General features: G+C 52.8%; 14 protein-coding genes across 14 annotated transcripts; 7 read left to right on the forward strand and 7 right to left on the reverse strand.

Moving 5' to 3' along the window:
* Positions 1 to 267: 267 nt before the first annotated feature.
* Positions 268 to 2,886, forward strand: QC763_308655 (uncharacterized protein; the record flags this gene model as incomplete). The annotated part of the gene is made up of 3 exons (XM_062911315.1): positions 268 to 567; positions 625 to 1,029; positions 1,087 to 2,886. 3 exons carry the CDS (start codon positions 268 to 270, stop codon positions 1,750 to 1,752), a joined length of 1,371 nt encoding a protein of 456 aa, XP_062767340.1. The 3' UTR covers positions 1,753 to 2,886.
* QC763_308660 (uncharacterized protein) lies at positions 2,262 to 2,495 on the reverse strand (the record flags this gene model as incomplete). The annotated part of the gene is made up of 1 exon (XM_062911316.1): positions 2,262 to 2,495. The coding sequence occupies one exon, from the start codon at positions 2,493 to 2,495 to the stop codon at positions 2,262 to 2,264; it is 234 nt and encodes a 77-aa protein (XP_062767341.1).
* Positions 2,887 to 3,012: 126 nt separating the features above from the next.
* Positions 3,013 to 5,393, forward strand: MRPS5 (28S ribosomal protein S5, mitochondrial). The gene is made up of 2 exons (XM_062911317.1): positions 3,013 to 4,974; positions 5,036 to 5,393. Exons 1-2 carry the CDS (start codon positions 3,621 to 3,623, stop codon positions 5,254 to 5,256), a joined length of 1,575 nt encoding a protein of 524 aa, XP_062767342.1. The 5' UTR covers positions 3,013 to 3,620; the 3' UTR covers positions 5,257 to 5,393.
* Positions 5,394 to 5,489: 96 nt separating this feature from the next.
* QC763_308680 (uncharacterized protein) lies at positions 5,490 to 7,419 on the reverse strand (the record flags this gene model as incomplete). The annotated part of the gene is made up of 3 exons (XM_062911318.1): positions 6,793 to 7,419; positions 5,802 to 6,677; positions 5,490 to 5,726 (listed from the first exon to the last, which is right to left on the reverse strand). Exons 2-3 carry the CDS (start codon positions 5,913 to 5,915, stop codon positions 5,490 to 5,492), a joined length of 351 nt encoding a protein of 116 aa, XP_062767343.1. The 5' UTR covers positions 5,916 to 6,677; positions 6,793 to 7,419.
* Positions 7,420 to 7,672: 253 nt separating this feature from the next.
* wos2 (p23 chaperone protein wos2) lies at positions 7,673 to 9,445 on the reverse strand. The gene is made up of 5 exons (XM_062911319.1): positions 9,107 to 9,445; positions 8,986 to 9,021; positions 8,373 to 8,765; positions 8,285 to 8,302; positions 7,673 to 8,141 (listed from the first exon to the last, which is right to left on the reverse strand). Exons 2-5 carry the CDS (start codon positions 9,008 to 9,010, stop codon positions 7,963 to 7,965), a joined length of 615 nt encoding a protein of 204 aa, XP_062767344.1. The 5' UTR covers positions 9,011 to 9,021; positions 9,107 to 9,445; the 3' UTR covers positions 7,673 to 7,962.
* Positions 9,446 to 9,568: 123 nt separating this feature from the next.
* On the forward strand, positions 9,569 to 11,292 carry VPS24 (Vacuolar protein-sorting-associated protein 24). Its single transcript, XM_062911320.1, has 2 exons — positions 9,569 to 10,217; positions 10,312 to 11,292. The coding sequence occupies exons 1-2, from the start codon at positions 10,170 to 10,172 to the stop codon at positions 10,972 to 10,974; spliced, it is 711 nt and encodes a 236-aa protein (XP_062767345.1). The 5' UTR covers positions 9,569 to 10,169; the 3' UTR covers positions 10,975 to 11,292.
* On the reverse strand, positions 11,255 to 12,318 carry YRA1_1 (RNA-binding RNA annealing protein; the record flags this gene model as incomplete). Its single annotated transcript, XM_062905815.1, has 3 exons — positions 11,255 to 11,918; positions 11,975 to 12,139; positions 12,202 to 12,318. The coding sequence occupies 3 exons, from the start codon at positions 12,316 to 12,318 to the stop codon at positions 11,589 to 11,591; spliced, it is 612 nt and encodes a 203-aa protein (XP_062767346.1). The 3' UTR covers positions 11,255 to 11,588.
* Positions 12,319 to 12,986: 668 nt separating this feature from the next.
* YRA1_2 (RNA-binding RNA annealing protein) lies at positions 12,987 to 13,317 on the reverse strand (the record flags this gene model as incomplete). The annotated part of the gene is made up of 2 exons (XM_062905816.1): positions 12,987 to 13,034; positions 13,096 to 13,317. The coding sequence occupies 2 exons, from the start codon at positions 13,315 to 13,317 to the stop codon at positions 12,987 to 12,989; spliced, it is 270 nt and encodes an 89-aa protein (XP_062767347.1).
* A 1,078-nt stretch (positions 13,318 to 14,395) lies between these two features.
* QC763_308720 (uncharacterized protein) lies at positions 14,396 to 14,542 on the reverse strand (the record flags this gene model as incomplete). The annotated part of the gene is made up of 1 exon (XM_062911321.1): positions 14,396 to 14,542. The coding sequence occupies one exon, from the start codon at positions 14,540 to 14,542 to the stop codon at positions 14,396 to 14,398; it is 147 nt and encodes a 48-aa protein (XP_062767348.1).
* Positions 14,543 to 14,963: 421 nt separating this feature from the next.
* On the forward strand, positions 14,964 to 17,638 carry TMA46 (Translation machinery-associated protein 46). The gene is made up of 3 exons (XM_062911322.1): positions 14,964 to 15,812; positions 15,865 to 17,261; positions 17,334 to 17,638. The coding sequence occupies exons 1-2, from the start codon at positions 15,184 to 15,186 to the stop codon at positions 16,298 to 16,300; spliced, it is 1,065 nt and encodes a 354-aa protein (XP_062767349.1). The 5' UTR covers positions 14,964 to 15,183; the 3' UTR covers positions 16,301 to 17,261; positions 17,334 to 17,638.
* QC763_308740 (uncharacterized protein) lies at positions 16,349 to 18,055 on the reverse strand. Its single transcript, XM_062911323.1, has 3 exons — positions 17,968 to 18,055; positions 16,926 to 17,869; positions 16,349 to 16,863 (listed from the first exon to the last, which is right to left on the reverse strand). Exons 2-3 carry the CDS (start codon positions 17,574 to 17,576, stop codon positions 16,774 to 16,776), a joined length of 741 nt encoding a protein of 246 aa, XP_062767350.1. The 5' UTR covers positions 17,577 to 17,869; positions 17,968 to 18,055; the 3' UTR covers positions 16,349 to 16,773.
* Positions 18,056 to 18,542: 487 nt separating this feature from the next.
* Positions 18,543 to 20,018, forward strand: QC763_308750 (uncharacterized protein; the record flags this gene model as incomplete). Its single annotated transcript, XM_062911324.1, has 1 exon — positions 18,543 to 20,018. One exon carries the CDS (start codon positions 18,543 to 18,545, stop codon positions 20,016 to 20,018), a length of 1,476 nt encoding a protein of 491 aa, XP_062767351.1.
* Positions 20,019 to 21,467: 1,449 nt separating this feature from the next.
* NRC2 (serine/threonine protein kinase, AGC) lies at positions 21,468 to 22,780 on the forward strand (the record flags this gene model as incomplete). Its single annotated transcript, XM_062911325.1, has 2 exons — positions 21,468 to 22,284; positions 22,338 to 22,780. 2 exons carry the CDS (start codon positions 21,468 to 21,470, stop codon positions 22,778 to 22,780), a joined length of 1,260 nt encoding a protein of 419 aa, XP_062767352.1.
* A 1,657-nt stretch (positions 22,781 to 24,437) lies between these two features.
* On the forward strand, positions 24,438 to 27,106 carry QC763_308770 (uncharacterized protein; the record flags this gene model as incomplete). Its single annotated transcript, XM_062911326.1, has 2 exons — positions 24,438 to 26,170; positions 26,293 to 27,106. Exons 1-2 carry the CDS (start codon positions 25,095 to 25,097, stop codon positions 27,104 to 27,106), a joined length of 1,890 nt encoding a protein of 629 aa, XP_062767353.1. The 5' UTR covers positions 24,438 to 25,094.
* Between the last annotated feature and the right edge of the window lie 541 nt (positions 27,107 to 27,647).

Here is a 27,647-nt window from a genome sequence, read left to right on the forward strand (position 1 = left end):
TGGCGGGTATTGTCTATTTTGCATCTAGCATATCACCTAGAAATCACCTCTGGACTGTCACCAGTGCCAGACAGCACTTTGACCAGTGCTCCTTCCCAAAGAGAATTTGGTATGGACCTGCCTGACCTGACGTTCCTTCCTTGGCACACAGCAATCAAGTGCAAAAGGGCAAGTGCCAGTCTACCTAACTTTTGAACTAACGTACCACTCACTCCTCAATCTTTTCCAGAGAGATGCTGCTGCCTAACGCTTCCCACATGGCTTGCCATGGACGATCTCCAGACAACCGAGTTTGACATTGGAAGCATTGAGGTTGCTACCATAAATTCCGACCTATCGATTGTTCTCACCAGCTCCTGCGTGCTCTCCTTACCCGCAATCTGGGACCACGTTCCAGACGCCATCGAGCTATATAAAGCCTCCTCTGAAGCAATTATCTGGATAGCCAAGGCAGGTGGTGATTGTCGGGTGGAATTCTCAACACTGTTGAACGGCGAACCCCTTGATGTTGCAGGCCTAGACCCTGACACTGAAGTCACAATCTCTCACTTGGCCGCTGGGTGCGGAGTAAGACCACCTACATTCCTGTCCTGTCGTCTTGTATTGGTTGCTGACATGCCTTAGATCTGGCTGGAGCTCGGTCTTGATCTTCGACTGAAACACGCGACGCATCCTGAGCTTGAACATAGCAATCCTGAGGCTGTCTACTTTCTACACCACCCAGACCTGTCCTCCAGTCTGATCGCACCGCCCGAACTACCATTTGCCAGTTTTCAAGAGTTGAAAGTAGATATCCATTACCACATCAATATGTCATACTCAACAGACGATCAAACCGAGGCCACAGAAACGACTGGGTTGCCCTTGGAGGACAGATTGGAGGAAGCCATGACACTGCTGGACATTGGGCTTCAGAAGCTGATCGGAGTCAAGAAAAGCATACCGGGGGTGAAGGTTACAAAATCCAACAATGATTTGCCTTCATTGATTGGCATTGCCCCAGCCGTATGGAACATTCCATACTTACAGGTGAGACTCTTACATCGCAATCGGTATCCCAGTGACAGCGACTAACAGCTGGCGCAGTCGATGACAGTACACGCGCAAATGATCCCTTCTCTGGCAAGAAGTATCGTCCGGCTGAAACACTCCCAGTCACCCAGTCTTCGGAGAAAGGTTGAGGGGTTGATGCCAGGTGATATTGACCCAGAGATATGGGATGTCGATGACGAAATCGAGGACGAAATCCGCAAACGCCTTTGGCTTCGATGCCAGACGGGTATTCGGTCGGATCCGATCCAAAGAATCAGCACATCTCAGACAAACGCAGATGACAATAGGCAGGAGGAAGCTCCCCAGAGACTCCTTGGTGGACCAAAGTCTGCGGAGGAGAGATGTGGTCCTCGTGAATGCGGAGAGGCCATCATCAACCCTCTCCAGTACGCTTCCACAGCGAACCAACTCGCACACTATTGCGGCATTCCAGAAGGCATTTACGATGACGATAACGACTATGATGAGGGATACGATGCTGATGACAGCCCCTTAGAAACCGATTCATTTTCACCCTACTCTTCCTCGGACATTAGAGCCCTTCATTCAGACGACTGGCAAGGCAGTTCCGAAGCTGAGTACTTCTACACAGATGGACAAGGGAATGTGGTCACCCTCCAGCAGGATAGTGATTCTACAGAACCAGAGGCCGTAGGATGGGATCGCAGCTCGAGTATTGACACCATGGACTTCGAATAATGCTCAGACGACGAACACACGACAAGGGACTGTGAAGAGGAAAGTTGAAAATGTGTTATATGTACCACGAATCATGATGCCAGGTCGGTCAAAGTGACAGAACCCGGCTCTTCAAAGCCGCTACAACCTAGACACCGACCAGACCATCGCCATAGAGCTGTACCTGCCCATCAGCAGCTCACAACGACATCCCAAACCAGGGTGAGCCGACCAAGCCGCGACCGCACGTTCTTGTCCAAGCGCCCAGAACGATGATGCATCGAAATATCCCCTTTCCGGACCGGAATTCTTGCCCAACCCCTGGGGCCGAACGTACGGTCCCTGGGCCTTCCACCCATCTATCCACGCCTAGGCAGAATTCGCCCACTTTCCAGCCCTTCAGACCTTTCAGCCTCCACGATGTACTGGATGGATAACCTGGTTTGTAGCATCGATTGCCGAGTCAAAATCGTCTGCTCCCTCCCTTTTGATGGAATGCGGTTTCCCAAGCGTCACGGTGCGCCCCAAATTTATTTCTTGGCGCCACCACCCTTCTCAGCCTGCTTCTTCTTTTTCTTGTCCTCCTTTGCCTTCTTCTGTTCAGGCTTCATGGTGGCGTAGTGGATGTACCAGATGAGGACGCACTGGAGGATGATAGTGACGAGAACGATGAGAAGGATGGTGAAGAGGATGGGCTGGTCGTTGAGGACGGCGACGGCTTCTGGCGTGGCGCCAATGCTGGAGAACCAATCGAATTGACCCATTGTGATTATGTGTGGTGGTTATATAAATGGTATGTGGTGGCGCGTAAGTGGAATATGCTATCGGGGGATATCGCAAAGATGGCTTGATGTCTCGGACGGATGAAGAAGGTAGTGTGATTAAAGAGGCGCTGCCTGCTCGCCGAAATAGAATAATTAAATGTACAGGTCAAAAATGAACGTGTTGAAGATTATGGGTTTGAAGTGAGATATCTCGCGATGTTTTGGAGGAGGAGAGGAGGCAAAAAGGAAAGGATGGGCGCGTGGAGTGGGTGAGTGGGCAAGGGGGAAGATTATAGGATAAAACCTCAGACGTCACAATCAAAAAGCGGTGCAATTGGTTTAAAAGGGCGACGTTCTCGGCGGATGGCCACATGGTCTTCAACAGGCGGCAAAAAGGGGGCTTGGGGGGTTGTTTCAGGTCTGCGACAGAGCGAAGAAAGTCGCACGATGGGGGGATGGGGGATTAGGTAAGCTTGGTTGGGTGGTGATTGGTTGGTGGTGGGGGGGGGAGCATCGTGGATGGTGCTTTGGGTTGGGCCGTGCTGATGGGTGGTGGATGGGTGCACTGTTGGGAATGTGAGGAACGGGAGATCTTCTTCTGCGGGTGTTTTATGAGGTCGTTTTGCAGGTTGATGAATGGGAAGGGAAGATGAGTGCAAAAGGGGATCACATGACCCGACACGTGATGACCCCAGATCTCGGATCTGCCAAGAATTTGGACACTGTTTAAGCCTGAAAAGTTGGGAATGAACAAAACCCCGGCTTGTCCCGCTCGTTGCAAAAGGTGGGATGTTCGAAAACGCCCGGACCAATTTCCAATTGGAAAGAAGCTTGGACCCAAAAAAATTGTTGGACGTTCGGTTGCTCGTTCGTCTGTTTCGAGAGGTGTGTGAGTGAGCGAGCGAGCGAGCGAGCTTCTTCCCGGCCGATAATTTCAAGACTTTTTCTAAACGGTCGGCAGTTGAACCTTTTCGGGTGTAATTCAAAAGGGGGAACCTACAGACGACGCCAGAGTTACAGTAGCGACCGCCGAAGCTCTCTCCCTCCGGGGACAGCGACATCCTTTCCCACCCCGCCGTAAACCACCCCCCCGCCGTGGGACATACACATATAACGACGGAAGCTATGAGTGTGGCAGCTCGCCCAGCAGCCAGGAGGCTCGCCTCCTCGGTTGGCTTCCTCTCGACGACAGCCCCGACGACAACCACTTCCACAACCTCGTCCTCGTCCTCTCGAACACCACCACAATCCCGCCCCTTCTCCTCCACCCCCGCCCCCCAAGCCCGTAAGCACCGCTTCCGCAGCATCACCGCCCACGAAATGGGCCTCATCAAAAAGAACCCCGCCGCCGTCCCAGACGAGGAAATAGAAAAGCTCCGCGCCAAGTCCCGATTCCGCCCCCTCACCTCGCGCGACCTGGGCGTGCCCGAAAAACGCGACCCCCTGGCCTCCCAGGAGAGCCTCGACGAGTTCACGGCGGAAACCTTCACAAAGTACACCCCCGCCGAAAAAGCCGAGCTCGCCAGGATGTACACCCCCGAGCAAATTGCCGCCCTCGAGGCCGGCGAAGCGACCATCAACCCGAGGGATCTCACCATTCAGGGGAGGCTGAGAACCGACATCTACCGCATGCCGTATATTGACGACTTTGCCGAGCACCAGCCCATTATCGACAAGCGCCCCCCCGCCTCCCGCAGCAGGAAGATCTCCCCCCCCGACCCGAACGCGAGGTTCATGAACACGGATGAGTTTGTTAGTGATTTGATCCAGTGGGCGGACAAGTTTCGTGTTGGGGAGCCGACGGGGACGTTGAGGAGACTGGAGGACTTTGTTCCGGAGGAGTGGAAAAAGGTCAAGGAGGGACAGTGGCCTGGGGAGGTGAGGGATGATGCTCACAAGGAGTTTAAAAAGTATCTGCAGGAGGAGATCAACAAGGCGGCCAAGCAGCAGGAGAATGGGGGGGTTGTGAGCGGTGGGCCGACGGATGCGGATGTGCTGAGCTATATCATTGAGCGGTCGGTCATGACGGACAAGAATATCCAGACTCAAAGCTCGCTCGCGCTGGCGTTGCCGGATAAGGTGCCTGGTGTGGCGGGGTTGTACAAGGCGGCGGTTGACCCGGCGGATGAGGGGTTGGACGAGACGGGTATCTACCAGGATTTGAAGAGGAGGAGCGGGATGAGTGTGCAGGAGATTCTGGCGCTGCAGTGCAAGACGTTGGTGGTGAATTATGTGAGCAACCAGACGAGGATGGGCAAGATTCAGAGCACGGTCACGATTGTGGTTGCGGGCAACGGGGACGGGTGGGTGGGGTTGGGGTATGCGAAGAGCCAGGAGCCGATGGTGGCGGCCACGAAGGCGAGGTTGGACGCCATCAGCAAGATGAGGCCGGTGAGGAGGTATGAGAATAGGACGATTTTTGGGAACGTGGAGGCCAAGGTTTCGGGGACGGTGGTGAAGTTGTTTGCTAGGCCGCCTGGTATTTTTTTTTCCCTTTGACCCTCGGAGTTGCGGTGATGCTGACGAGAAATAAAAAACAGGGTTCGGTCTGAGAGTCCAGCACCGCATTTTCGAAATCTGCCGCGCGGCGGGTATTTATGATCTGTCGGCTCGCGTCCCCCGGTCTCGCAACCCGATGAACACGGTCAAGGCCACGTTTGAGGCGCTGTTTAACCAAAAGGACCCCGAGGAGATCGCCATGGGACGGGGGAGGAAGCTGGTGGATGTGAGAAAGGTGTATTATGGCGGTGCTACTCAGTAAATCTTGAAACAAAACTTCTCCTGTGCATATAAAAGAACTTTAGAGGGGGGGGTGGTAGTGTGTAAGAAAAGGATGGTAGACATTGTACAATTGTATAAAAACATGTTTGATTCAAGTAAAGGAAATGTAAAAGGAAGGGTGGTGTGAAGCGGTTGTTGTATTGGGTATCATATCTTTTGCTTTCCTTGCTCATATCTTTCCTTCTGTGATTTGTTATGTCTATATGACTTTTCTCACTCATCATCATCATCATCATCATCATCATCATAGTGATCCCCCTCCTGATGTTGTTGTTGTTGTTGTTGCTGATCACCCCCGCCGCCCCAGCCCATCTCCTGCTGCAGAACAATGCTGTAGACACTTGCTTTTAGGAGGGTGAACACCAACGAGGTCTTGCGCTCGAGCTCGCGGAGGCCGTCGAGGATTTCGACTGTGGGGTTGGAGGCTAGGGTGTCGAGGAGGGAGGCGAGCTGTGGGGTGGAGAGGGGTGTTAGATTTTGACGATGATGATGGTGAAAGGGAAACGAAAGGAGGGAAGGGACAACCTTTTTCATGTTATCTGCCAACCGCTCATATTCCTCGAGGACTTCTTGCTCTGTTGGGGTGAGTTCTGGGGGGGAGCCGGGGTGGAGGGCGGAGGTGGGGCGGGGGATGTCCATTCTGCTTGCTTTGTAATTTCTGAGTTGGGTAGGTATGTGGTTGTGAAGGTGAAGGCAAGTGGTAAGTAGTGAGAGTATTGTCGTGAGTTGATGAGATATGGCGGTCGTAATAATTGAAGAATGAGAGAAGTGACGCGCGTGGGGTCAAGCTTGAGAGGTGTGAGGTGAAGTTGGTGTAATTAAGTGGGGCGAGGGGTGTGTTCAGTACGGTTATTTACAGCTTTACGTGGGATGGGCGGTATATTAAGTTGTTTCAGGGGGTTTGTTGACCATGTCTTTTCACGTTGACTTCCATCAAGATGGTGTTAAAGAGACCGGTTCAGAATCATTGAGCTGAGTTCATAAGTAAGAAAACGCCTTTGTCAAAGAAGAGCGATACACCCTCCGGATCCGAGGGCGATGAAAATGCGACAAACAAAACCCAAACACAAAAGAAAGCCTATCCACCATATAGTCTTCCAAATCCAACTTCCGTCGGACGATGTCATTTCTTCTTCATATCCTTCCTCTTACTCTTATCACCGCCACCCTTCTTGTTCCCACCACCACCCTTCCCCTTGGTGCCATCCTTAAGCGGATCACTCCACGTCTCATCACTTCCCCAAGCTGTCATGCTGGCCCCTTGGCTAGAGTAATACGCCGCGTCCGCAGCCGTGAAGGCGTCGTCTTCTTCTCCTCTGCTGTTGGTGTTATCGCCGTATGACATCTTTGTACTTTTGCTTGCTGTCGGAGGCGGCGCTGTTGACGATTCGTCTCTCAAAACTAAACCGATTGTGAGCTGGTGATATAACAACATTGTAAATGGGTAGGTAAAAGCGTTTGCTTGCCTATATCTTGCAACAAGATCATGGACAGAACAAAGAGCCGGGCTGCCAACCTTTTCTCTCCTTCTGGTAAGAAGCCAAAATCCCACAGTGGCCTTCTCTCCTGCCAGAATATTTTGGTCAATTTGAGGCTACCTACCCCCAGCTAGCAAGACTCACCATTCGCGCTATTAGGTCAAAAGAAAAAAAACAAGTAGACGAGCGCTGACTGCGAGTTTGTGAAGCAAGGCTAATAGATCCTCTAGTGTTGCAAATATCTCACCATTTCCCCCTCACTTGTATACCATTCAACCCCTCATCAGCCACCACCAGCCGCTTGGTGATACCCTCAGTCCTCTACACAAACCGGTGATGACATACCCCCGTGGTTCTTTCCCATGGTGTCCCTCCCAGAACCCGGAGTACTCTCCTTCACCGTCGCAGCCAGTCAAACAGAGTCCTTTCTTGTGTCACGAGCTTGTCCAAGGAGTGCTAACCCTCTAGATAAGCGTCGGTGATGTGTGTGTCGGCCATTGGTTTCCTCCCCTGTACTCTGAAATTGCAACAGTTGATGGCTTGCAAGAAAAGCGATGGGAATGCTCCGGAGGCTAAGAGAAAAGTTGCTGTTGAAGAGAATAGACCGCGAGGTGAAAGGACGGACAGCCCGGCATAGTTGGGAGCCTCAGCTGAAAGGGCATGCACTTGTACAACTCTAGATGGGACGCATGACCTGCCTCCCCAACGCCATTGATGTATCAGCATCACCTGACAGCTATATTCCTGGAATGGCTCTTCGGGAACTGGCGATTAGTGATTCATGCCATTTTCTTTCCTAGGAATCTTCCGGGCGCATTGCAAACATCCATGGTCGCAAAGCCGTTTACGGTATTCCCTGTCCAAGGAACTTGCAGCTGAGACACACCACTCGGGCTTCAAGAGACACCAGACCGATCAAAAAAACATCTACCCAAAACAGGGCAAAACTTGCGTGTATATGCGTCAGTAGAAAAGTAGCTTCAATTCGCCCAGAGAGCCTTGAACAGCCCTCGAAATACCTAACCAGATTGCTCTGCTGCCTATGAGATCGAACGGTGGGTCCAATGATTTCGGCTAATGCTGATGCTTGTTTATCCCAGGTAACCAGTTCGTAGCTTCGCCCTTCCATACCGGACGTCAGCTATCCCTGTGGTCTATGTCTGACCCAAGACGCGCTGAAGTGTCGTTTCGTCGCCGGCTTCACAGACTTAAGCAACCTCCTTGCCATCGTCCGCCTTGGGGGCGTCCTTCTTGGCGGCCTCCTCCTCTTCACCCTCGAGAGGAGGCATGTCGTCGTCCGATTCCTCCTCGTCATCGCCCTCGGGCATACCAGCCCCAGCACCAAGCTTGGAGAAATCGATGCCACCGAAGTCGCCGCCAGCGCCACCTGCGAAACAATAAGTCAGCAAAATGATCATGGCCCAAGAAGTCGAAAAGCCAAGAATCCGATGGTAGAGTCGGATCAAGCCTGTCGTGTCTCGGATCCGCTTTTCCATCCGACCGCGCAATGTATTCGGCCAAGTTACGTACCCATGCCAGGCATGCCACCTATCAGACACAATGTGTTTAGCATACGCTGCAACAAGGTGTTTTGTCAGGAGTTTAGGAAGTTACTCACCCATGCCACCAAATTGCGAGAAGTCCTCCTCCTCAGCCTCGTTCTGCTCGTCCTCATCAACCCACTTGTCGAAATCGGTCTTGAGGAAGTGCATCTTTTTAGACTCCTTGAGCAGGCGAGGCCAGTACTCCTCGGTCAGCTCCTTCTTGCGCAGCTTCATCTCAACGTCGCGAGCCGTGTGGTTGATTTTGCTCGCGGTAGGGTCGATCTCGGCGTAGAACTCGAGCTCGACATGGTAGGTCTTCTTGAGGGTGTCGGAGTGACCGGTGAATGTGAGACCGGTGGGCTTCACGTCCAGCTTGATATTGGACGCTGGCACATCGGGGACGTTGATGGTGAGGTAGATAAAGTTCTTCTCGGGGTCGGCGTTGGAGGAGCGCTGCGCCCAGAGGACTGCAGATGGCGAGACATGGTCAGCCTTGTCAATTTTTGAGAGGGTTTGGATTGCGGTGAACAGGAAGGGCAGCAGTTCGCCAGACCTCAGCTGTCGCGAACCACGACCCGGGGAGGCGGAGACCGGGGGGCGTCGTTGAGCTACCAGGCCAGTGTGTTCGGTCTACCCTTTTGAAGGATTTTGCCATGGTGAGAAACAAAACTCGGATCGGCTACTTACCCTCAGGTGTTACGGTGCTGGCCATTGTGATGTGTGCTGGAGGGTGAAAAATGAGTAAACTGCCGATGGGTTGAGGTTCGTGGAGGAGGGGTAGCTTCTCAGGCGCTTAGCTAGAACTCACGTTAAGAAGAAAGTTCAAGGAACAAGGGAGAGAGATCGTTCGGGTGGAAAGTTTGATGGAGCGGTGGTATTGAGCAAAGATCGTGAATTCACTACGACTGCTGCAGAAAATTGTTTGGGAGGTGGACGTCGTTGGAGGGGAGACGCGGGTGTCTTGGTTTATTTGTGACGAGGCTGCACCTGCCTGCTTCCCTTCCCAGCCAGCCAGGGCGTTGGTGGAATTCATGAGAAGCCCAAAGATTAAGCTGCACGGGCCATCGGCAGGGCTGAGGTCACCAATTGCGGGGGACTACGGCTACGGACACGAGCGTACGATACTACTACCAAGCGATCTAGGAAGGTTGGTGACCGTTCTAGAAGTTGTTTCGTCTTATGGTCTACACTATAAATATACTCTGGCCTGTACAGCCTTGTATCTTACCTCTTCGATGCGAGTTCACAGCATCAAACCCAAAAAGGTCTTGTCAAGATAGTTACACCACAGTTAGTGTCGAGTGAGGGGTAGCAGTTGGGGGAGGTCTCTATTAATGTAGGATTCATGTGCCCCTTTTACAACACATGCCGAGTGTTGCACAAGCAATCCGTAAATCTACCCAATAGGAAGGAAGATAAGCTGCTCTTACTGCATAGTTTCATCCGACGGTGAAGTGACCGAAGAGCAAAGAGATGAAAACGGCACAAGCTCCAGCTTCAGGAGAAGTCCACTGCGGGGCTCGCCTTGGCGGGCCGCTGCAGCGGGGTCGGGACAGTTCCACATCCAGGTCAGGGTTATAGCGGGGACTTTCGAGACACAGGGTTATGCACCAGTCCCTTGCAAAGTGAGGCTCCAAATCGCCAACCTGAGTCCCACCTTGGCTTCGTTCCCCAATCTGGAAACGACGTCAGCGCCCACCCGCCAACCGCGACACGTACGACGACGACGACAACGACTCAACTATCACCACCCCTTTACCCCAACTTTAGCACATCCATCGCTCACCCATAACACCGGCGGGAGGGGGGCGACACTGTCCACTCAATCCACCACCAATCTCCTCCCAACCTCAGCGCAAACCATCACCAAGATGGAAACCTTCCGCTCCCTCTTCACCAAACCCGACCCTCAAGCACAGGTATGTGTTTTACCCCTCTTATTGCCCTCCTGTCCAACCGCCCTTCCCCCATTCCCCTTCCCAGTATCTAACCCCCCCCTCCCCCCCCTCTCAGGTGCGCAAATGCAACGCCCTCCTCCGCCAAAACATCCGCCGCATCGACCGCGACATCCTCAACGCCCGCGCAATCGAAACCAAAACCAAAAACCTCATCCTCGCAGCCGACAAACGCGCCCAACGCCTCGGCCCAAACCACCAGCAAACCAAGCAAGCCCAGCGCGAAATCCGCGACTTCGCCCGCGAGCTCGTCAAGCGCCGCAAGGAGACCAACCGTCTCCACACCTTCAAAGCCCAGCTCACCTCCGTCCAAATGCAAGTCAATGAAGCATTCGCCCTCCGCAAGATAGAAGGGAGCATCAAAGCCAGCGTCGGCATCATGAAGGACGTCAACACCTTGATTCGCCTGCCCGAGCTGGCGGGGACGATGCAGGAGTTGAGTGTGGAGTTGATGAAGGCGGGGATTATAGAGGAGATGGTCGGGGATGCGCTGCCCGAGACGGAGGTGTATGAAGAAGAGGAGGAGGAGGCTGAGGAGGAGGTGGAGAAGGTGTTGGGTGAGATCTTGAAGGATAGGATGGACAAGACGGGTGCGCTGCCTAGTGCGCCGCTCCCGCAGAAGCAAAAGCAGCAGCAGCAACAGGTGGAGGAGGACGAGGAGGAGGATACAGAGGCCATGATGGACCAGATGAGGAATCGGTTGGAGGCGTTGAGGAGTTGATCTGTGGTCACAGGGCCAAGGTGGTGGAGGAGAGGGTGACAAGGCATCAAAATGCATGGAGTGTGTGCGGGTGGTGAGCTCTTGATTTATGTCTCAACATGGGAAATGGGTTAATGTCTGGCGTTGTAGGTGTTATGGTTCATTGGCAAAGATGGCTGCTTTGCGGTCTTGTCTACATACAGTTTGTTATCCAAGTACATTTCTGGATCTGCCTGTCTTTGTGAAGTAGAATAAGAGAAACGACACAGGAACGCAAGGTCGGCTGAACTACTCATATAGCCCCCAGGTTCTGTCACTCGGAGATTCATGTACCTTACGAGCGTACATTGAACAAGATGAGAGCCAACCAATTCTAGTACTGCCGGAAACAACGGTCAAAGCAAGCATTTCACAACCCCTTGCATCGGAGTAAATTCGCTAATCATGATTATACAATTAAGCCAAACACTTAAAAAGGCGGCAGTATCAATCTGTGCCTGCATGTATGCACCGCAAGGAAATCTGAGCCCTACCCATCCACCCATGCCGAACCGCCCAAATAAATATCGTATCAAGTTTCCGCTAGCAAGACCCATTAACAACCCCATGACTCCTAATCCCAAAGAATGTACTGTTTAAAGAACGTCCTCCTCCATCGCAGCATCACCACCGGCAGCTGGGGCGGCGGCAGCGTTGGCGGCGGCAGGCTCAGTGGCACCGCTGTCAAAGTAGTCAGCCATCTCAGAGTCAAGCTCCTCGGCAGTCTTCTTGGCTGGGCGGTTGTTGCGGCCCTTGCGAGGAGCCTTCTTGGCGCCAGCCTTGCCAGCAGCGGGAGCACCCTTGGCGCCATTGGCACCATGCTTGACAGTGGCGGCAGACTTGGGTTGAGCCTTGGGCTGCGCAATACGCTGAGCCAGAGTCTTGGGCTGGGGAATGAGATCGGCAGAAGCAACGATCACCTCGACCTGGAGAGAGTTAGACTGTGCTGATTGTTGCATGTCATTCCAAAGTTAAAACATACCTTGACCGGGCGATTGTCAATGAGAAGACCATTGAGAGTGGAGAAAGCTTTGCTGGCTCCATCGGCGTGGTGGAAAGTGACGTGGGCGAGACCACGGCTGACACCCCCGGGGCCGTAGGAGATCTCGACCTTCTTGACCTGACCAACAGCTTGCTGGAAGTATTCCTATCGTGGGAGATTTGGTGGTTAGCGTCAAGCAAAATGTAAGTTCGAGCATCCGTAGCGACTAGTCTCAAGTCCCAAAGACCAGCGTCCTTGAAGAGCCATCGTGTAGCGAGAGTTCGTTTCGAAAGCGTAACCAAAAATAGCGAGCAGAGCAGTGAGCAACACCCCCCAACAAGCATCACCAGCGACTGGAAGGTGTGCAAAATCCGACATCCACTGAAACCGTTCGTCCGACCTCGTGCTCCCGTGCGCAGAGCCTCATCTTCGATAGATGACAGTGTATGACGTATCCCACCCATACCCCTATCCGACAGACAGGAGAAAAATATGCCTAATCCAAAGAAAAGGAACCTGCCTCGCTGGCAACTCCAGCAACCAACAGACACGAGCCCCAGCCCGATGGATTCACCCAGCTATGACTTGGGGGAGAACGTGTCGTTGTGTTTTCTACAGCTCACTGCTAAGCTCGCTCAAAACGCCATCATCAATCTGGTGACCAGCCAGACGAGATTGTGCGATATTCACCCAGCTCGGCGTGCTGTCTGATATATTGCCGGTGCCCTTTGTGGTTGTCTACGCAGTCGTCCTGAACCGTGGGTGCTTGCCAGGCAGCCCAAGCTGGTTGGAAGGTGCAGTGAGACGCGGGCTTGCTCAACTTCCGGTGGTTTGACAGCAGTATCGTGCGGGGCGCACTTGCGTGTCAGGAAGGAGACTAGGCATCAAGACAGTCGCTTGCAAGCGCTGAAGGTGTCCAATGACCACCGTAAAAGGTCCACCGAGGACTGGACGTGGGTAGATATCCCGCGGGAATGAAGTGTGTCGACAAAATCCGAAGGCGTGAAGAGCCTCACTGGTAGTAACATACCTTGATCTGCGCTTCGGAAACATCCTTGGGCTACGCAAAAGTTAGCAAACGGGTCCATACAGCAAACAAAGAGATGGGGTGTGTGACATACCAGGTTGCTGACCATGATCTTGCTCTCACCGGTCAAACCGGCACCTTTGCCAGAAGCAGGCTTGGATGCAGTCCGGGCAGGCTTGGTGGTTTTCTGGATGCCACCGGCGGGGGCAGCGGCAGGCTTGGCGCCAACAGAGCGACGCTGGGAGCGGCGACGGCCCTGGCTATTCTTGCGCTGGCTGGAGAGGATCTCATCCAGAGACTGATCGAGTTTGCCCATGATGACGGTGGGAAGTGAAAGATGTAAAAGATTGAGTGTGTGAAAGTGGCTGGTCGAGAGTGAGAACTGCCGTCGTGGTTTATGACAAGCAGTACGTTGACTGGTATGAGAGATGGCAGGCGCGAAGTGGTCGGGCGATGAAGAAAGAGGTCGCCTGATTAAAATAATCGCGAGAGTTGGCTAGGAGGTGACTGGCAAGTCGCGTGTGTTTGGCGGCGACTGCAGGTAAAAAAGAGGGCAGAAATGAACTTGGATTCCGAAGCGATTTAATGGCAAGTCGGAAAGGGAGAATGGCAACGATATTGGGTTGCAGGCCTGGCCAAGGTGAAATGAAGGATGGCGATGGGCAGGGTGCAGGCTGGGTTGTTGGCTGATGGAGAAGGAGAGAGCAGAAGGGAAACGGAGTCGCGCGCGAGAATTTGAGGGTGGCACCTGGGGGGGGGCTGACCGACCAGCGACGCTTTGCAGCACGGAGGAGCCAGGCACGCCGGACGCAGCGGGCCAGTGAGGTGGCGTGTACTGCCCCCACTACTGCACTAACTGGGACTAGTCATATCTCAGCCACAGCCTGATTACTCCTTGTACCTGTACAAACACCTTCAGCCTGTTCATCTCGTCATCTGGTCACAGCTGCCATGCCAGGCCCAAGATGATGTGGGCAACGTTCAGATATAACAGGAATGAGAACTCCAACACGGTTTCTTGTTCCTATTATATGGTATGAGAAAAGACAAGACAAAGTTGAATCCACCTCAGATCACCAGACCAATTCTCAGTCCTTCCTTCATGTATGAATTGGCTTTCGCCATAAAATCCATGGTGCTTAGCCGTGGCTCTCTATTCCTTTTCGCCCAACAAACTCAGAATCGCCACCTGACCTGCCCGTGTCCTGCTGTTCGGCATATTTTGGAACCCTTCTGTGACACTCCCCAAGCAACCCTTTCCCTGCATGCGTAGCTCTAGGTAGCTGTCCATCTCCCGTGGATAGGATATCGAAGGCGACATGGGTGCACTCGTAGAAAACTGTCGGAAACCTCCCGTACTATTGTACAATACCAGCCATATCCTCTATCCATCTTCATTTCAGTTTGCTGGCCGGACCCTTTGCGTTTACTGGCGGCTGATCTTCGGCATTGACCTCGAAGAAATGGTAGATGATAATCAGAACCATGGCTGCTGAGCCAAGGAAGATGGCAAGGCTGTAAAGCTCGCTGTCGGTAATCATGATCGCGGTGGAGTGGACGTAGGTGGACGTCGGCCTGTCGTGTAGTTGAGGTTTGGGAACAGTATGGAGCTAAACGCGCGATGGGCTTCTAGTCAATCAGTTTGGTTTGTACAACAGAAATGAACCCGTGGATAGGATATGTAGCCCCATACCTGTAGCGTGCCTTGTGTGCGCAAACCTCCAATGTTGTGGGGAGTTGATAGATGGAGTTGATGTTGGTGCCGAAGTTGGCGATCTGGACAGCTTTCACGCCCCAGCCAGTCTCGAAGCCACCTGGAAGCTCGCTCCTGGTCGCCGATGTACAGGTACCCGCGGTCTCTAGCAGGGATGGGGTGAGCAGCTCGTCACGTGCGCAGGCTGCTCAGACGTCAGGGCTGTTGCGCACTGGCCAAGTGGGTCATTCAAGTCCCGCCCCCATTCAAGAAACTCCAACCCACCTCGCTGGACATGCACTGAAAGATCCCCCGCCTGGAAACTTCGAAACTGGAATTTGGCCCGCCCAGCAAAAAATTGACTGGCACCGCGCAGCAGACGTATATCGCCAGACCGAGCGAACTCACACTTACGCCATCGACTCGGCACATTTCCTACAGCCATATAAAACGTCAATCTGGCAGTTTCGAGTTAGTACATCGCCCATCATGCCTCCGAAGAAGGATCAGAAGGGCGGCGGGAAGAAGGTGGACGCCAAGAAGATTGTCGAGGACAAGACCTTTGGCATGAAGAACAAGAAGGGTTCTGCCGCTCAGAAGACGATTGCCCATCTCCAGTCGTCCATGAGATCAGCTGGTAGTGCTGAGCAGAAGAAGAAGGAGGCCGAGAAGGCTGCCCGTGAGCGTGAGAAGAAGGCCGCCGAGGACGCGAAGAGGGAGGCCGAGCTGCTCCTCAATAAGCCAGCCCAGATTCAAAAGGTTCCTTTTGGTGTCGATCCCAAGACGGTGCTGTGCATTTTCTTCAAGAAGGGCAACTGTGAAAAGGGCAAGAAGTGCAAGTTCTCGCACGACCTAGAGGTGGAACGAAAGGTGGAAAAGAAGAATCTATACACCGATACTAGAGAAGACGAGGACAAGAAGAAGCAGGAAACATCGGCCGACTGGGACGAAGAGAAGCTGCGTTCCGTCGTTTTGTCAAAGAAGGGCAACCAGCGCACCACCACCGACAAGGTGTGCAAGTTCTTCATTTCAGCCATCGAGGACGGCAAGTACGGTTGGTTCTGGGTCTGCCCGAACGGCGGTGACAAGTGCATGTACAAGCATGCCCTTCCACCTGGGTAAGTGTCTCTGGTTATGTTGACCTATTGCAAATCTGCTAACACATCCTAGATTCGTCCTTAAGACCAAGGAGCAGCGTGCGGCGGAGAAGGCTTTGCTCGACAAGTCGCCACTCAAGACGCTCACCATCGAAGAGTTCCTCGAGTCCGAAAGACACAAGCTCACCGGCACCCTCACACCTGTCACCCCCGAGACGTTCGCCAAGTGGAAGAAGGAGCGCTTGGACAAGAAGGCGGCCGAGGAGGCTCTCAGGAAGGCCAAGGAAGCCACTGGTCGTGCGCTGTTCGAAAGTGGCAACTGGCGGACAATGGACGACGACGACGAGCCAGAAGAAGACGATGCTGCATGGAACTTGGAGAAGCTACGCCAGGAGACGGAGGCACTCAGGATCAAGAAGGAAGAGGAACGGTTGGCTCAGCTCCACGGCATCCCCTTGCCGGCAACAGAGGCGACTGCGGAGGCTGGGCCATCAGAGCCTGGCACTTGAAATTAAGCAAACCAAACGATCAAATACAACGTCGCGCCGCCGTTCGAGGGCGAGTGGAGCCCAAAAAGAGAAGCTCCTTTCCCTCGGCGGCAACAGCGCCGTGCCATTCGCATGTCACTTGTATAACGTACTGGGAGAAAGTCTGGCAGGTTTTGAAGAGATTGGTAATTCAGTGGGATCAGGGGAAGATGGCTGGCTGGGCGTTTGGGGACATCTTTATCTACCTACTTTTACACGTAGCACACAGATTGGGCATGCCTCGGGCGAGGTCAACACTGGGCGTATACAGTCTCTGTTTCCCTCCGCGTTTGACGAAGCTGGCATGATGAACACTGACCTTTTCCAGCAATAGCGTGTAACCAGGCTGGTTATGATTTGAATGATATATTCCGCATATCGCAACAACAACATCTCGCTTTTCCCATATCAGAACATGGACTAGACCCCTATTTCGTGTCATGGCATTACTGTCCTTAAAACTTCTCCACATACGGCCTCAAATCCAACTCTTGCGTAAACGCAGACCTATGCTGCGTGTGCAAATGCCAGTAACTCTCCGCAATCTAATTTTCCCTGTGTCAGCAACGCCCCTATATATCCCCATTCACCCAAAGTCAGGACTTACAGCATCACTATTGATCTTCCCATCCTCCACGCCCCCGTTCGCCTCCCACTGTTTGGTACGAGGGATGTCAATCACCCCGTCAACAATAACATGCGCCACGTGCACCCCCTGAGGACCAAACTCTCTCGCCAAGCTTTGGGTCAACGCCCTAGCAGCAAACTTCCCTGCCGCAAAGGTAGCGAACTTAGGGGAACCCCTCACAGAAGCGGTAGCTCCGGTCACGATGAGAGAAGGGGGGTGAGGAGGGGAAGCAGAGACGGAGGAGAGCAAAAGGGGGAGGGTCTGCTGCGCAAAGTTGAAGAGGCCGACCGCGTTGGAGGAGAGGGAAGCGGAGAGGTCGGTGGGGGTGAGGGAGAGGAAGGGTTTGACAGCGAAGCCGGCGCCGACGTTGTAGATTGCCGCGGCGAGGTGGGCGTCTTTGTGGTGGTCTTTGATTGTTTGGAAGGCGGAGGCTAGGGAGGTGGCGTCGGAGGTGTCGGTGGGGATGCCGAGGGCTTGTCCGCCGAGGGAGGTGATTTCAGTGACAATGGGGTCGTAGGATTGGGGGGTGCGGGCTAGGAGGATGACGGGGTAGGATTTAGCGAAGCGGAGGGCTAGTGAGCGGCCTGTTCCTGCGCCTACGCCGGCGATGATGGTGTAGAATTTGGACATGGTGAAGGGTTTTAGGGGGGGGGGGAAGTTGTTGTTGTGTAGGTGAGGTGAGTTTGGTGGGATGGGAACAGATATATGGTTGGCAGAGTTGTGAGATGAGATGCTGTCGAGGTGAAGGGTAGATATTTGAAAGGATTGGTGAAATAGTTGATTATATATATGCTCAATGATGTGCTCGATTGCTTCAATGAGATGAACGATGAACCCCGCCTTATACGTCTCTTGCTGATTAATGACGAGCTCGACGTCGGTGATTTGAAAGCCGATGAATGAGCTCGTCTGGTAACGAATTACTGATCAATTTGTTGTTACGCTACTTTTTATCTCCTTGTATTGTTCCGACCATCGAATGGGTGATGCAGGATCGGTGAGTCTATGTTGTTTGACTTACCTGTAAAAGCAGGTTGGTGTTGGTGTGAGTGCCGGGTAGGTCAGGGTAATGAATTGGTCCCGAATGCCCTTTCCTCGTTGTAGGTCACACCTAGGTCACAAAGACAATCGAAGTTTCCAATGCAGAAAAAGATCATAGATTACACTGGATTTATGTTCTTGAGTCTCGGTACATCAAATGGATCTCGTCAATCTCAGCATGTTGCTTGCTCTCTAATTTTACTTATACGGCAACCCTAACCCGGAAGCCATGGTCTGTGTTCCCAAAATCCCTCCAATCTGCCCTTCAACACTGTAATTAACGACTACACTCGTGTCTTGCGAATTCTGATTGCTCCCATTAATCTAACTTCTTTCGATCTCAATTTTTTTTTTCATTTCAGCGTCTTGCTCCAATCTCATGAACTCATAAGATTTTTACAGTATTTTCTCTCCGCGCCACGTTGCACATGAATTAATCTTCATCTCACACGCTGCTCATGCCACAGGTAGCTTAACGCGACTCGCAAGAGCAACCGCGCAGAACACGTGGAATAATTAAAACCCCGGCAATTTCACCAGCAACATTTTCTGGTCATGCCTTGGGATCCGAAATGGGAGGCGGAAGGAGCTGCCGGTAATTCAGCATCAGGCAGTGTTTCGGCCGACCTGGGTTATGAGCATGAAAATGGCGAGGGGAGGGAGGAGGATGATTATGATGATGGAGAGGAGGAAACCAACGGCCGTCGCAATAATCACCAACCACGACAAAATGGGCGCACGGGTCATGTGGAAGATTTTCAGGACGAACAAGAAGAGGAAGAGGAGTGGGACGGGGATCAAATGGACGTCGACGATGAACTACCTGAAGAACACCAACTATTGGACCTCACACCACAACGAGATTCCGACACCACCCCAAGACCAAAGCAAAGAGTCTTTGGACTAGCAGTACCGATATCCGAGCGATTTCAAGTTATTCTTCACTCTAGTCCCAAGAAAGTGGCCTACACAGTGATAACACAGGAGGAGCTGTCCGCAGACGAACTCGTCACCCCAGATGTTCTCCCTAGTTTGAGACCTCATGGTTTTTACGGGACCGGTCAGCAAACACTCAAATCATCAAAAGTTAATGAGATTGAGCGTTCGGCCTCAAATACCTCGGAGCCGACAGACGACACAACGCAATCTAAGAAGCAGCGCGGCAGACCAAAAGGCTGGAGGCCAGGACAAGCATACTCGACATCAACGCCAGGATCAACAACGTCTAATAAGGTCAAGAAATCCGTTGGGCGACCATTAGGATCAGGGAAAACTGGCAGGCCATCAGGGAAGCTCAAGCCTGAGGGGGAGTCTCGAGGGAGACCAGGGCGGAAGCCAGCCCAGACCGCACGGGACCAGTACAAGAAACTCAATCCGAAATTTCCCGTCTTTATATGTGAATGGGAGGGCTGCCCAGCCCAGCTTCACAATCTGGAAACTCTTCGCAAGCATATTTTCATTGTTCACGGCCAGCCAGAGGTTTCACCGGCGCCTTCATCCTCTTCATCAGCAGTAGCAGGACCAGACGAAAAGCACAGCGACGACGGCCTGATAGTCTGCAAATGGGCGAAATGCATTTCCTCGCCAACCCCCCGATTTCAAGATGATTTTCGCACCCACGTCGAAGAAGTCCATCTTGTACCGTTTGCCTGGCACTGCGGTGACGGACCGCAGAACACCTCTGTCAGCCCCAAGCCTGAAGTCATGCTGCCGGCACTACCGAAATATTTATTCGATGAGGCAGGTCGACAAGTTACACCCTCAGTAGCAGATCAACAACTCGAGACAGATGAGGATAAGAGGAGAAGGGTTTCAAAAATAGCGGCCCTGACTGAGAAGGCTAATGAGAACGCGCCAGACGAGCCGGAGTATGATGAGAAGCAGATGGAGCTTATTATCGCATTTATGGAAAAGAGGAACTTGAGGCAAAGGGAACTGAAGAAGTATGCGGAGTGGGTGACGGGGGAGGGTGTTATCTTGCCCGTGGAGGAGAAAGAGGAGAGGGATAAGTGGAGGGGGCGGATGAGATGAGTACTGGACTGTTGAGGCGGGAATTTATGCCGATTGCCATGAAAACATAGAACGGTTATCATTCATGGCGGTTGGTTTTTCATAGCTACTAATCTTTGGCGCTGATGGGGCCCATCATAGCGTTACTGCGTGTTGGTGTGGAGATATTTTGTATATGATAACAGACTTAACGGACTGCAGAGCATTTTGGCCTAAAAGAGCAAGAAATATCCTCACGGTGACATGACTCGACCAATGGACCTGGAGTGTGTGAGTGTGACACGCGGCCCCGTTTTAGTGTATTTGTAAGTCAAGCTGTCCAAGTGCCGGACGGGCGCGGTGGTCGATCGGGTGGTCCGGAATGCTCCTTGCGTAGATCAGTTGGTAGCTTAAACTCTTGATACGACAGACTCTCTTCCTTGTTTTTGGGGCGGATGGTGGGGTTTATTTCATTCGTATAGGTGAGGCCAACGACAATGCTAAGCAGAAAGATATGCAGTTCAACCAAGGCACCAAAGAGTTTTTTATTTTTATTTTATTTTTTTAAATAAAAGAGAAAAAAAAGGGCGGACTTGTTTCCCAGGGCAGCAAGCCATTCATTCTATTCCAGTTGAGGCTCTCGGAAATAAGGGGATTTAATCCATGTTAGACTCTCTGGTCAAGGTCAACCGGCCCGTTTGGTCCAAAGTGGAAGGCGAGAGTTTGTCAGTGGTTGTCTGGTGTAAGCCAAGGTGGCATCTAGAACTTCTGGATATGCACTCTCATCCTGCGGAGGGTTTTTGTGAGCTCTCAAGAAAAGGCCGATCCTTGACTTGACTTTTTCATGCTCTGATATTTTGGTATAATTTTGATACAAATATTACCTGATGTTCTGTGATATAGTTCCCGTGCCAAAGAGCAAAAAAACAAAGTTCGCCCGCTCAGTCGCCACCTGACATGGCTGGCTGTTTCTCCGGCCGCTTGGAAGCCCTGGTTGTCAGGGACTGCTTCAATGGTCCACGTAGCACAGCATGCATATCATAAACTTTTGAGAAAAATAATAAATGTTGCCCTCTCAGCTCAACAAAAGAAAAAGAGGCTGAATACCAGGCTCAGGTCAGGCGTGGCTCCGAGGAAGAGCGCTGAGTGGTTGCAGTAACACAGCCCTGCAACAGGGCACAAGCGGAGAATCCCGTGACTCTTCCCCAGGGCCGCTGTCGCTGAGCTGGGCTTGCTTGGGGCCTGGATCCCTGGAAGCCGCAGCGGGCGCCGACTGCCCCCCGACTGGCCCCGACTGGCACTCTCTCTGCATCATCTCTAGTGGACGGCCACGCCCACGATCCACACCCCAACATCATCCACATCCACTGTCCACGTTCCCCATTCTCTAAACTAAGTGCTGGTCGTCATCCGCCTTCGCCTTTTCAATCCCTCTTTTTTGCAGACCGAACATGGAACGAGCCCCATGAGAGCTGCCCCGACGACCGTACCATGCCGTCAACCAAAAGCACAAATGGCGATAGCCACTTCCAGCAAAAGATAAAGAGTTTCTTCCGCATCAACTCGTCCAGCAGCAGTCGCGATGCCACCACCCCGGACCGGGAGCGCGGCGGCGTCTCGGGCCCCCTGCGCTCCGAGAACAACAAGCCCTCCCGCAACACGAGGTTCTTCAGCGTCGGCCGCCTGCGCAGCGCGACCACCGCTAGCGAGGGACATCCGCTCGACGAGGCCATGAGCCCGACTGCTCATGCGAACCCCTACTTTGCCCACCAGGGCCAGCCCGGCCTACGACATCACAATGACGGGTCCGTACCCCCGAGTCCACCCGACACCCCGATGCTCAAGGTCGACGGCCCCAACGGCGGGCCCGTGGAGAAGATATCGGCGAGCACCAAGGAGGAGCTCGCGAGGAAATTGAGGAGGGTTGCCAGTGCCCCGAATGCACAGGGCTTGTTTTCCAAGGGCAACGGCAGCGGGGAAAGACCACAAACCGCCGAGCTTAGCAAGGAGCCTCTCGCCGAGAGTAAGGACTCGACGAGCGTGGGATTTGCCGACGCCCAGACACCACCCGGCAGCGCGGTGGAATTGGCCACGTCTGTGCCGGAAGGGGATAGCCTCGGGGCGCTGCCACCACCGAACCAGTCGCCGTTGGCGTTCCGCAGGACGTATAGCTCCAACTCGATCAAGGTCCGGAATGTGGAGGTAGGCCCCCAGAGTTTCGACAAGATCAAGTTGATTGGTAAGGGTGATGTGGGTAAGGTGTATTTGGTGAGGGAGAAGAAGAGTTCAAGGCTGTATGCCATGAAGGGTTAGTCTGTCCAACCTTGGCTGGAGGAATGTGCTGGCTGACATGTCACACAGTGTTGAGCAAGAAGGAAATGATCAAGCGCAACAAGATCAAGAGAGCGCTGGCAGAGCAGGAAATCCTCGCGACGAGCAATCACCCTTTTATCGTCACTCTCTATCACTCTTTCCAGTCCGAGGACTACCTCTATCTATGCATGGAGTACTGCAGCGGCGGCGAGTTTTTCAGGGCGTTGCAGACGAGACCGGGCAAGTGCATATCGGAGGATGACGCCCGCTTCTATGCGGCTGAGGTTACGGCCGCGTTGGAGTACTTGCATCTGATGGGTTTCATTTACCGGGATCTGAAGCCAGAGAGTATGTCTCGATCACTGCATGCGCCGTGTGGGATGTGCGCTGACAACCCGTCACAGATATTCTGCTTCATCAGTCTGGCCATATCATGCTTTCAGATTTCGACTTGTCAAAACAGTCTGATCCCGGCGGCAAGCCGACGATGATTCTAGGGAAGAACGGCACCAGCTCGACATCGCTGCCAACCATCGATACCAAGTCGTGCATTGCCAACTTCCGAACGAACTCTTTTGTTGGCACAGAAGAGTACATCGCGCCCGAGGTGATCAAGGGCAGCGGGCACACCAGCGCCGTCGACTGGTGGACGCTGGGTATTTTGATCTACGAAATGCTGTACGGCACCACACCGTTCAAGGGAAAGAACCGCAATGCGACATTCGCCAACATCTTGCGCGAAGACATTCCCTTCCCGGACCACGCGGGCGCACCGCAAATATCAAAGTGAGTCTCCTGTCGCATCGCAGTCGCATGCACCATCGCATTTGTCAGAAGCCATTACTAATGCTATCTCTCTCTCACCCCAGCCTCTGCAAGTCATTGATCCGCAAACTATTGATTAAAGACGAGAACCGTCGTCTTGGCGCCAGGGCAGGTGCATCCGACATTAAGACCCACGGCTTCTTCCGGACGACGCAGTGGGCCCTTATCAGGCACATGAAGCCGCCCATTATCCCCAACCAAGGACGTGGTATCGACACGATCAACTTCAGAAATGTCAAGGAGTCTGCCAGTGTCGACATCAGCGGGTCCAGGCCGATGGGGGCGAAGGGTGTGCCGCTGGATAGTGGGTTAGCGACACCAGGCGCCGAGACGCCAGATCCGTTTGAGGAGTTCAACAGTGTCACGCTGCACCACGATGGGGAAGATCACTATGGTCAGCACTCGCCACCAGCACACCAGCAGCACAGGAATAGCGGAGGTGGCAAGAATGGGTATGATTCGTAGGGGGATACTCAGCTGCCACAGAGGGACCATAACAGCAGCAGGTTTGGGTTGCTGGTGGGGAGTTGTGTACCTGGGGTGTGGGGGTCAGGTGTACTAGGAGGAGGAGGAGGAGGAGGAGGAGGGCCGAGGGAAACGAGAAGCGAGAGCTGGGGAGGTGTGTCCTCTATTACCACGACGAGGGGAAGCGGTGCATCATCTAGCAGGATTATAACGGGACAGCAGCAGCGGCAAACACAAGCACATCATCAACAGTCTGGTCATCATCGGAAGGATGGCGAAGGGAGGTTGTGGAAGCAGCCGTGGTTTTGCTTCTTATGAAACATGTAAATGAGACGAGAAGAGCAAAAGAGAATGGAAATGAGAGGGGGTTGAGGGCAAAAAAAGAGGAACTGTTCAAAACATTTTTGGTCGTTTTTTTTTCGGTGGGGGCAAAGGGATTGGTGTTTTTGCTGTCTTGTTTTTTTTTATTTTTTTTTGTTTTTTTTTTTTTTTTTACGCTTTGGTGTTTGTTTTGATGTGGTTTCGTTTTTAAACACACACGCGCAGACAGGCACCTATTTTGAAGAAGGGAGGGAACGGGAGGGGACGAGCTGGGAAGGGTGGTGGGGGGTGGTGGTGGTGGGAGCAAGGCTTTTTTTATACACTAACTACTACATCCTACTACTACTATTAACTACTACGCTACCGCTACGTACTCTATGTTTGAGTGAAGAGATGAGATGGTGGGCTGAGGCACATGTTATTGAAGGATTTGTTCTGATCTGTTGTATGTGACATGTCTCCGTGGGTGACTACCTAGAAAAATTGCAAGCTCTTGTCAGTCCTAGGACCCGAGGTTGCTTTCTGGTTCGCTCTTCACTTGAAGTCGTTTTATATAACTGTTCAATTTGTGCAGCGAGGCTCTCGAAAGACAAGTGCAACTATGGCGTATGTGGGGCTATAATTACTGCCTTTCACATCGTTCCCTTCTCATCAACTTCATCAATGGTTAAAGTCAGGGTTTTTCCTATTTTTCAGTTCGTCTGCTATCTTTCTCCATACCATTGGAAGGCTTCCGCAGTGCCTCGACATCGCCTTGTATGACTGACGAAAATACCCTCGAATTTCGACAGATCAGCGACTCGAACTTCAGCTGTGTAGGACAGAGCCCAATCACGTATCACAGCATAATATACAGCCCTCGGATTCCAGCACCTACATACACGCTGATAATGTTGCCTGCTTCATATTTCTATGCAGATGTCTAAGCCTTGGGTCGATCGTCGGTCGGCCCCCAATCATAACCAACACCAAGCTTCACGGCGAGTGGCTGTTTGTTCTTGGCCTTCATCGCACTGGACCATACTGACGGCCAAAGGAGTGCCTTGTAACATGCACGGTTCGTGTGGAAGGAGGTCGCGGCGAGGGTCTATAAGGCATCGACACAGCTCTGATTCATCTAATGTCTTCTGTTTTCAAGCTTTCTCTCTATTGAGCTGGATGGCTCTGTTCACTCCCAGCCTGCATTGAAGCAAAATGACGAGGCCACAGACCACACATATGGACGACAACCACAACGAACACCGACTACTCGACCACGAAAGGCCACCACCAGTATCAGAAGGCGCGAGCCTCGTCAACAACGAGAAGTCAAAGACAGGTCAACCGGAAAAGCCATGGACACCAGGCTTTGGACCACGCTTCCCCTGGATAGCGAGTCTGTCCATACTATTCTCTTTTATCCTGGTCGGGCTCATGATCTCCATCACAGTTCGGGCAGATGACACGAAAGTCGACTCTTGGGCTGTGTCACCACCGGTTCTTCTTGCGATTTTCTCCACTGTCGCCAATGCCCTCATCCAAGTTGCCCTGGTAAGAGGAGCTGCCATTACGTGGTGGTATCTTGCTATGCGGCCGGCTCGGCAGAGTTTTGTTCAGGATATACACTGGCGCTGGGCAGCGGCTGGTGGCATAGTCGATGCTGTGGAGAGCATTCTTCGCCGAGGCCTGAGCAAGACGGCTGTTGCGTGCTCCTTTGCAACGATTGTGGCTATCAACGCCCCGCTCTTGCAACGCGCGGTGGGCGTAAGAACTCGAGAAGACTTTAGAGCTGGTGTGCAAATCGGTCCGGTGTATGCAGCTCCGCGGCTCCCACAAGGCTTTGGCGCTGTGGCACTTGGAAGGTACAAGGAGCTGAGCCCAGCGAAGAACTTTAGTGAGGTGATGGGGGAGTATTTCAGCAGATCGCCAATGATGATTCAAAGTGATAGGGTCAACATCACGGGAGAATACACGACCGAGATCACTGCTGTGGGATATCGCTTTGACTGCACGGCTGAGAACACCACTAGACTCCCGAGCTACAGCGAGGTCGACGAAGGGTACCAGTATTACACGGGTCTCGGTGCCAACGTCTTTGTCAGTTCTCCGGTTTACAGTGAGAAGCCAAAAGATTTGTGGAATGCCAAATTCGTGGCCACGTTGCTGAAGAATCTCCTTCGGGAAGTGGATACGAGAAAAGACGGCCGCCAGTTCTTTTATGATGCTGTGTGGAAGCCGGAGCAGGGGTGTATAGACGCCACGCATGGCATCGAGGTTCGATCACGCAACTGGTATGTAATCCTCCGTCTTGTGTACTGTACCACCAGTTGTTGCATTTTCCCCTGATGTATCTCTGTTTCTCACCGAGGTACAAAGAAGACATTTGAGCTTGTTGGCTAAATCCCGAGAACAGTGACATCTACCCAGCGGTCGTCAAGTACCCTATCACCATCTCCAACAACACCATCAAACTTCGCCCGAGCCCGTCGCCCCTTAACGATGAGCTAGTCTCGCTTGAGACCTTTGACGAGGCCATGGAAGATACGAACCGGGCCAGCTCTACGCACGGCGGACTCGCGCTGTTGTTGAACCACCGCTTCTCGGCCAACTACACCATCAGACCGGTGACGCCCATGCAGGACAATCACCGGTGGGATGCGCTGTCGGAAGGGTACTTTGCCTACGAGATGGCCGCGACGGCTGCCGACGAAGTCAACTGCAACCGCAGATTCAAGGACCCGGGACCGATTATCTATGAAGCTGTTCGTGAACTGGCGTTGCGCTCGGCTCTCAGGGCTGTGAACACGTCGGATCCTGAACACAAGCTGATGCTGGAGGGGGAGCAGACTGAGACGGTGGCGGTGTTTGTAGCTAACATGGCGTTTCTCTATGGGGCGGTGGCAGTTACGGTTTTGGCTACGGTGGCGGTTATGCCTTTGTATTATGGGTTTTGGAAGCTGGGGAGGGAGGTTTCGATGTCGCCGTTGGAGGTTGCGAAGGCTTTTCGGGCGGTGCAGTTGGAGGGGGTGGCGTCTAATGCTGAGATTGGAGGGTTGCTCAAGGGGGTGGGGGGGAGGCCGATTCGGTATGGGGTTGTTGAGGTTGAGGAGGGGGGGTGGGTCTTGGGGATGGGGAAGCCGGGGAGGACGGTTCATCCTGATGAGATGGGGGAGAGGGATTCGCTTGAGGGGGATGGGGAAAGTGTAAGGGGGAGGGAAGAAAGGTGATGTGTGATGACTCCGTTGGGAGGGTTTTCGGGAGACTCGTTTTAGAGATTGTGAAATTCAGGTCAGTCAAATCAAAGTTGTCTATGCTGTTGCCCGTTCAGACGGTTACTTGATCACCTCGAGAGAAGCGTATAGTCAAACGCGTGGAGGCTAGACAATATGCTCGCAGGCATGGTATATCTAGACGAATCGCTCACAGTAAATATCTGCAAGTTTACATTCTGGGACATTTAACCCGCCTCAGGAAGTGACCATGAGCCATGCTCCAAAACATTTCTCGCCAGACGGTCACCCGAACGGTGGTGCTCCTGACCATAGAACATTCATGTAACCTTGCCCGCTCAACACACAGCCACACCTTCGCGTAAACATATCAAGTATCTAGCTACAGAACCTAACACCAAACCACCTTTTTCACCAAAAGAACTTCTCGATTCTCCAAACCACTTGGCCTGCAGCAGGTGCTCTCGCACCACCAAGATACTAGCGATCACTCTGCTACTGAACAGCCCCTGCAAGAATGGGAACACAATCCCGGGTT

This window comes from Podospora pseudopauciseta, chromosome 3 (genome assembly GCF_035222475.1).
Source record: "Podospora pseudopauciseta strain CBS 411.78 chromosome 3, whole genome shotgun sequence".
Classification (NCBI taxonomy): domain Eukaryota; kingdom Fungi; phylum Ascomycota; class Sordariomycetes; order Sordariales; family Podosporaceae; genus Podospora; species Podospora pseudopauciseta.